We start from the raw sequence: 7853 nt of genomic DNA, 5'->3' as shown, positions 1-7853 counted from the left end.
CCCCCTTCAGAGATGTTAATGTCCTTATTAACTATTAACTAGCAACTCTTACTAAGCCTACACAAGAGGAAGGACGTACGCATTGCCCAATACATACAATACAAGCTCACAAGAGGAAGGACGTACACATTGCCCAATACATACAATAACTAGCAACCCCTACTGAGCCTACACAAGAGGAAGGATGTATGCAATACCTTGCTCAAGGGCAATATGTACAATACCTTGTTCAAAATATATTATATTTTTAAGGTACTAATCAATGAGAATCGAACTCGTGCCATTTGCTCCGATACCAACTGTAACACACCTTATCTCTCTCCCCTTAAGCCAATTAGAAAAAAAGTAATTGTTTGATGAGAGAGCCCTTTAATGGCTATTTTATCCCCATTTATCCCCAAGAGATTTTTTAAGATTATGGGGATTCTGTTGTGGCTGAGGGAGAACCATAGGAAGACTTGCATGGGCCGGAGGATGCACAGGAGGTCCAAGAGAACCTAACTGACTTCCTATGTTTGTGCCATCGTAGAACTGTGTGATTGCTATGTTCAAGTTTAATATTTGAAATTTGAAATTGAAATTTAGGGTTAGCATTTTGAATTTGATTTGAATTTGAAATTTTAAAATATTTTAAAACATGTTCAAATGCTATTTTGAAGACATTTTAAAGTAAGTCAGGTGCGAAGTCACTAGTGTTTTACATTAAATTTTTACCACACAAACCTATGCAGGCGGGAATGAAAATGTTTTAAAATGCATACTTAAAGCTTAAAACAACCTAAAAACTACTGAAATGCAAATGCAACAGTCACAAAAATTAAAATACACATTTTAAAATATTTTTATATAAAGCACTAGTTTAAAATATCACTTAAGGTTGCTAACACTACTCTATTTGGTACAGTGAAGCTTGATTATGTTGGTGGTATGCCCATCCTTAGTGTGTTCCCATTTCTAGCTTTAATAGGATGTGATTACATAGCTTATTTTGTTCTTGGTGTTTTACCATTTTGGTGTTCTACTATTTCCCTTTGTTGTGGAGTGTGATCTAGATATTGACTTGATATTGATTGATGAGCTATATATATATATATATATATATATATATATATATAATAGTCTAATTTTTAGAGAATGTTCAAGGATCAAATTTATGGGAAGATAATGTATATAAGTTCCAGTGGATTCTAGATTGTGCTAATAAGCTTAATTATTATAAAAACTTGTCTTTATTTAGAGATGAATTAAAGATTTTACGAGTGATCATAGGATGAGATTTAGATATATTATTATCATGGATTTTTGAAACCTTGGGGGATAAATAAGGATAAAATAATTATTAATGATTTTTTTTATTAAGCAATTACCCCTTTTCCAGTTAGTTAAAAGGGAAATAGATAAAGTGTGCTACAATGGGATAAGTGTTAATCTTTCAATTTGCTATCTAGTACTTCTTTTTTACATTTTGCTCTTTTCTAACTTTTTTTTATTTCTTGGCATAAATCACCTTTTTATATTCCTAATATTTCCTCATATACAATATTTTCTTTTTCTAGTATATTGATTATTTGTGACTTTTATGAGAGTTCAATGTTAAATATAATGCTTTATGTCCTCCACATACTAATTTGGATGTTGAGTGCATGTGTGAAGCTTAGAATCATACTTTTATTTTTATTTCATTGATGGAGTTTTTGATGTAATGAAATGTTAAATGATAGAATATGCTAGAATATCTAAGCATATTCTAGATACACTACATTCTCTTCTATGACACATAAATCCTGGCAGTGCGATCATCTAGGCTTCCCAGCTTGTCCAAGTAGAACACCAGAAGATTGTGGAGCGTGTCCACCTATGATGCGCACGCTCAAAGCAGTGAACGTAATTCTCTCGATCCACAAACGGTGGATCCACAACATCATTCGCATCCCCATTTCTTTCTTCGAGCAAAACATTTGGATGTGGAGGCCCGATGCTCCTTACTGCTGCCACCAAAAGAATCCTCCCAATCCTCCCATTCCATCCCTGAGAGATGGATTGAGAAGAATCACGCACGAGTTCCGCCAGCTCGGACGCCACACTGGCGGGCCGCCGGAACATCCGCTAGTACGCATCCTCGCCTCGAATCCTCCCAGTGATCTCGAGCTTGGACGTCGCCAGCAGAATCTCGTGCGACGCTGAATCCCGGGATCTTGGTCGATGATGGCCTGCTTGCCGCCGCGCACGCGTGAGATCGAAGCCTTCGTAGCCTTGTTGCTCGATCCTAAGAGGAAGCCCTGGATGGATCCATAGGTCTCGCCCCCTGTGGAGCTCCAGCTTTGCCTCGTACCTCTCGCGAAATCTAGCGATGGCGGGAAATCGTTCGATTGGCGCGTCTGGAGCGCCTCAATAGAATTAGGTCAGGGGTTCTTTACTAGGGTTTGGGATTTTGGCGATGGCGCCCGGGCAGGAGGTCGATGCCGCCGGCGCTCGGTCCGCTCCTTTCCCAGCGAGCTGGACGAGCGAGCGCTTCGATCCCGCGCGGGTGGAGCAAATCTACAGGATGGAGCTCGCGTCGGCTGAAGGTAGCAAATCCGTGCCACTCCAGAGGGTTGCATTGCTCGAGATTGGCCAGTATTTGGAGAACTATCTGTGGCCGCATTTCGATCACCAGGCCGCCTCATTCGAGCATGTCATGTCGATTGTGTTGATGGTGAATGAGAAGGTGAGTTGTTGTTATTTTCTCCTGGAAATGTGGATGGCTCTGATGAATTTTTTCTCTAGTTTCGAGAAAATGTGCCCGCCTGGAATTGTTTCCATGGGAGAAAACAAGTTTTTTCACTGTTCTTGCACCGGGTTTTCACCCTCCAGGTAAGAAGTCAAGTTTTTGCAGTGACCATGTTTTAACATAGTTTCTCTCCGTGATTCTCAGGGAGAGCGGTCTCTAAATCTGAAAGAGAAGACAAACTACTTGCTTTTTCTTATACACAGTTTCCAGGTTATACTTGCTTTGCTCTTCTTTGCAACGGTTTAATCGGTTTTTTGTAATGTAGAGCTTGGAAGATCCCTTGGTGGCGGACTCGGTTCTACGACTGGTCTCAATGGAGCTTTGGCACAGCTTGTCTCCTGGTCGTGTAAAGGTACGCGTTTAATCAGGCATCTGCGTGACATTTTCTGATTTGATTCTGCACTAGCTGGAGCTCTTTCACGACGAAAAGCTTCTTAAGCCATGGCTGAAGCTGCAGAAGAAAGCTGCAGCCAGCTCTGCAAATATCCAGGAAAAACTGGAAGTACGTTTTCTGCCATCTTTGATGAAAGATTTTCTTCAGGTAAAGTGGATCGATGGTATGATTTTACGTCCTAAACCGGTGCTTTCAAGGTTCTCGATGGTGCTGTTGTGGGAAGTGAGGCTGACGCATCGGCTGTTCTGTTTTGTGAGCGCTTTGTAGAGTTTTTAATTGATCTTCTTAGCCAGATGCCAACACGGAGGTAAACTTTGGGTTTTCGTAGTCATCGGTGCTGTCACTCACCCCTGTATTCTGCAGATTTGGAAAAGCTGTTGTCAATGATCTGGCGGTTGTTGTAAAATGCAAGTTGAGTCCTTTGCACGAACATCCTCAAGGAGCGCTCTTCCGGAAACTCGTGGAGTTACTTCAGTTCTATGCTGATTTTGAGCTTGACGATCAGAAAGGTCTCGAAGTTAACGTCTTGAAGAGGCACTGCAATTTTATTCACTCGTTTCAACTCTTAGCATTTAACCAGGAGCCGAAGGTTTGTACGAGGAGTATTAGTCAATTTGAGACTGGCTTTATGTGCAGCTTAAAGAGATGGCACTGTCGAATGTCGGGGCGTTGAACAATCGCAAGGAATTGACGAAGTGGTTATCGAAGCTGAGCGTTCAAGAATTAAAAGATTTGGTCTGCAACAAGGTATATATAAAGCACTGTACGTGGATTTCGTTTCTGACATTTTCGTGCACAGTTGATGCTAATTCCGGCATCAGATACTTGGGCAGACAGGGTGGATTTCCTAAAAGAAGTTCTAATCTCAGCCTTTGAGAAACGCCAATCTCAGAGGGATTTCATCAATGGTCTTCCACTTTATCCTACCGAGACCGTGATGTGGGATGAAAGTTTGGTGCCAAGCGTCAACTACACCGGCGAGGCAAGCCTGGCGCTTCACAAGCTAAACTTGCAGTTCCTGACGCTCAACGATTACCTTTTGCGGAACTTCCACCTGTTTCGGCTAGAGTCTACTTACGAGATCAGAGAGAACATCCAGGAAGTGTTGGAGAAAGTTGCAGCGTCTGTCGGTGACGAGGGCCGCACAAAGTTTCGGGGCTGGGCTCGGATGGCAACTCCGGTCAAGTCATTCAAGATAACTCAAGTGAAAGAGCCGAATATTGGTGACATCAAGCCGTCATCCGTGACTGCCGAGGTTACGTTCAGCATAGCGAGGTGTGATCCGCAGCTAAGAGCCGAGTGGGATGACTTGAAGGAGCATGACGTTCTGTTTCTACTCACAGTGATGCCGCATTTGAAGCCACCATCGTCCGAGATAGCTCAGCACATGACTGTGCCGGAGAAATACGGGCTCAAGTACGTACGAGGATGTGAAATCGTGGAGATTCGTGATGAAGTAAACCATCTAATGAACGACTTCACTGGGCGGGTCAAGAGGGAAGAATGGAAACCTCCACAAGGGGACCAACGGACAGTTGTTTTAGCTCTGGACTGTGCACAATACCAGATTGATATGGACGCAAAGGCTGAAGGTGAAGAAGACCCGTACAGCTCCTTCAATCTTCTTATGAGAAGGAAGCCGAAAGAGAACAACTTCAAAGCTATTTTGGAGTCCATCCGGGACCTCACCAACGAGGATTGCATAGTTCCGGACTGGCTTCAGGACTTGGTTCTGGGATATTTCAATCCAGTGAAGCTGCAGAAGCACAAGCAGCTTCATACCGTAGACTTCAAGGATACTTTTTTGGATGCACAGCACCTGCGTGAAAGTTTCCCTGGCGAGGTATCACTGATTCTTCTTTCACGTTGCTGTATTAACAAGTTGGATGCAGGTTAAGTTTGTGACTCCGGATGGCGACGTTGACGAATCTCCAGCACCACCATTCCGTGTAACGTTCCCCAAGTTGAACACCAAGACAGCCATCGAGGAGGTATCGCTGCTGACGGTTTTTGTTTTGTCGTAGATCCTCACGGATTTACGTGCTTTCAGATTGCAGATGGAAACGATACCAAAGTTAAGCGAAGCAGAAAAAGGAAAGCCTCGTCTGGAAATGGCACCACAGACAGTGAAACTGCAGTTCAGGAGGCTATCATTGTGGAGAGCTACGTGCCTCCGGATCCAGGTCCATATCCACAAGACCAGCCAAAGCAGAATTCCGTTAGATTCACACCAGTCCAGGTTTGCATTCTTCCGGTATTTAGTGTGTGCCCATTAATACTTTTTCTTATTGTCAGATTGAAGCTATCAAGTCGGGTGTGCAACCGGGGTTGACGATGGTCGTAGGACCACCCGGTACAGGAAAAACTGATACGGCCGTGCAAATCTTGAACGTGCTATATCATAATTGTCCATCGCAGAGGACACTCCTCATAACGCATTCTAATCAAGCTCTGAACGATCTCTTTGAAAAGATCATGCAGGTAACGAAGTCTTTCCTGTAATTGTCTTCGGATTTCTAACTCTGCGCTTACAGCGAGATGTTCCGGCTCGGTACTTGCTACGTCTGGGTCAGGGTGAGCAGGAACTCGAAACCGAGCTTGACTTTAGTCGTCAGGGGCGAGTAAATGCCATGTTGACACGGCGTTTGGAACTTCTAGCAGAAGTAGAGCGCCTAGCGAGAACTTTGAGCGTGCCAGATGATGTGGCCTACACTTGCGAGACTGCCGCTCACTTTTGGCTCCTCCATGTCCTGGCACGGTGGGAGGAATTTGTTGCCGCTTGCGAGGCTACAGAGGACAATCCAGGCATCGTCATGGAGAAGTTTCCTTTCATGGACTTCTTTTCAGACACTCCCCACCTGCTTTTCTCCGGGCTATCATACGCAGAAGACATGCGTGCTGCAACTGGCTGCTTCAAGCACTTGAAGACGATGTTCCAAGAGCTCGAGGAGTGTCGAGCCTTTGAGCTGCTCAAGACAACAGCCGACAGAGCAAACTATCTCATGACGAAGCAGGCAAAGATCGTGGCCATGACTTGTACTCATGCGGCACTCAAGAGGCGTGACTTCCTGCGGATTGGTTTCAAGTATGACAACCTCTTGATGGAAGAAAGTGCTCAGATTCTGGAGATCGAGACGTTTATCCCGATGCTGCTGCAAAGACAAGAGGACGGACGAGCCAGGTTGAAGAGGTGTATCTTGATCGGTGATCATCACCAGCTGCCTCCAGTCGTGAAGAACATGGCGTACCAAAAGTTTAGCCACCTCGATCAGAGCTTATTCGCAAGGTTCGTACGCCTGGGAGTGCCTCATGTGGAGCTCAACGCACAGGGAAGGGCCAGGCCAAGCATCGCTAAGCTCTACAACTGGAGATACAAAGACTTGGGTGACTTGCCAGACGTACAGGAGGAGCAGTCCTTTCTTCTTGGGAATGCTGGCTTCGCGTATGACTACCAGCTTATCGACGTGCCTGACTACCTCGGACGAGGGGAGAAAGAACCAAGTCACTGGTTCTATCAGAATCTGGGCGAGGCAGAGTACGTGGTGAGCGTCTACCAGTACATGCGACTTCTGGGATACCCTGCCAACAAAATCTCCATCCTGACGACTTACAACGGGCAGAAGCACTTGATTCGGGACGTGATCGAGAGCAGATGCGCCAAGCATCCACTCTTTGGCCGTCCGAGCAAGGTACCAAGCAGATCTAAGTTTGAGCGTGAGCTTGAATCTAAAAGCTGTTTTTGCGCAGGTAACAACGGCTGACAGGTTTCAAGGCCAGCAGAACGACTACGTACTACTGTCTCTCGTTCGCACTCGCGTCGTCGGGCATTTGCGTGACGTGAGAAGGCTGGTTGTGGCCATGTCGCGAGCAAGGCTGGGGCTCTACGTCTTTTGCCGGCGTTCGCTCTTCGAGCAGTGTTATGAGCTGCGGCCAACGTTCCAAAAGCTGCTCCAGCGCCCGGACAAGCTGGCTCTGGTGCTAGACGAGAGCGTGCATCCAACATCCCGGCGTGTGGAGGAGACTGGCAACGCATACCTCGTGCAAAATGGGGTACAGGAAATGGCTGAGATTGTCAACAACAAGTTCATGCAGGTGAGCGAACTTGTCAGTGAAAAGATTTTGTCCATTTAATGTCGGAACTGTTTTACAGATGTATGGAGCTGGTACAGTTTTGAAGCAATTGGAAGCCCCAACAAATAATCCAGCGCAAGGAGAGATTGAAGAGGATGGAAATCCTATAAGCCAAATGGTGGTGGATGAAAATCCAAGGGAGACCGTGGTGGATCAAAGTGGAGTGGATGAAAATCCAAGGGATCCCATGGAAATGTAGTATGTGCACAAAACCTTTTCCTAGTGACAAAAAAAAAGTTAAGCTTTTAAATGGATTAAATATAATATTCTTAATCTGGTTTGTGATTAGACTTGTTATAGAAAATTTAATATAGTGATGAATTTTATTACTAAATAACTCTTTTTAAAAACATGTTGAGTTTATTATATTAGTGTAATATACAATTACAATACTATTATAGTGTAATGATGTTTTAATAGCATCATATTATATTCAAGGACCACTCACTCTATATATAAGTTAGGCTTTTAGGAATATACACATGCACTCTCATAATGGGATGTACTTCAGAAGTGATTGAATTTGTGTTGTAAAGTTTGTAAATATATGTATGTATA

The 7853-nt window shown here is 44.3% G+C and overlaps 1 protein-coding gene across 1 annotated transcript; it reads left to right on the top strand.

Moving 5' to 3' along the window:
* The first annotated feature begins 2422 nt into the window (after nucleotides 1–2422).
* LOC9654736 (RNA helicase aquarius) lies at nucleotides 2423–7580 on the top strand. The gene is made up of 15 exons (XM_024688365.1): nucleotides 2423–2707; nucleotides 2767–2853; nucleotides 2915–2980; nucleotides 3036–3122; nucleotides 3177–3311; nucleotides 3362–3471; nucleotides 3528–3753; nucleotides 3801–3911; nucleotides 3964–5007; nucleotides 5057–5155; nucleotides 5215–5403; nucleotides 5460–5645; nucleotides 5699–6853; nucleotides 6912–7256; nucleotides 7315–7580. The coding sequence occupies exons 1-15, from the start codon at nucleotides 2438–2440 to the stop codon at nucleotides 7492–7494; spliced, it is 4290 nt and encodes a 1429-aa protein (XP_024544133.1). The 5' UTR covers nucleotides 2423–2437; the 3' UTR covers nucleotides 7495–7580.
* Nucleotides 7581–7853: the final 273 nt, after the last annotated feature.

This window comes from Selaginella moellendorffii, unplaced genomic scaffold (genome assembly GCF_000143415.4).
Source record: "Selaginella moellendorffii unplaced genomic scaffold, v1.0 SELMOscaffold_57, whole genome shotgun sequence".
NCBI classification, from domain to species: Eukaryota; Viridiplantae; Streptophyta; class Lycopodiopsida; order Selaginellales; family Selaginellaceae; genus Selaginella; species Selaginella moellendorffii.
The sequence above is the reverse complement of the archived record's forward strand: the minus strand, read 5'-3'. Positions and strand labels throughout refer to the sequence as shown.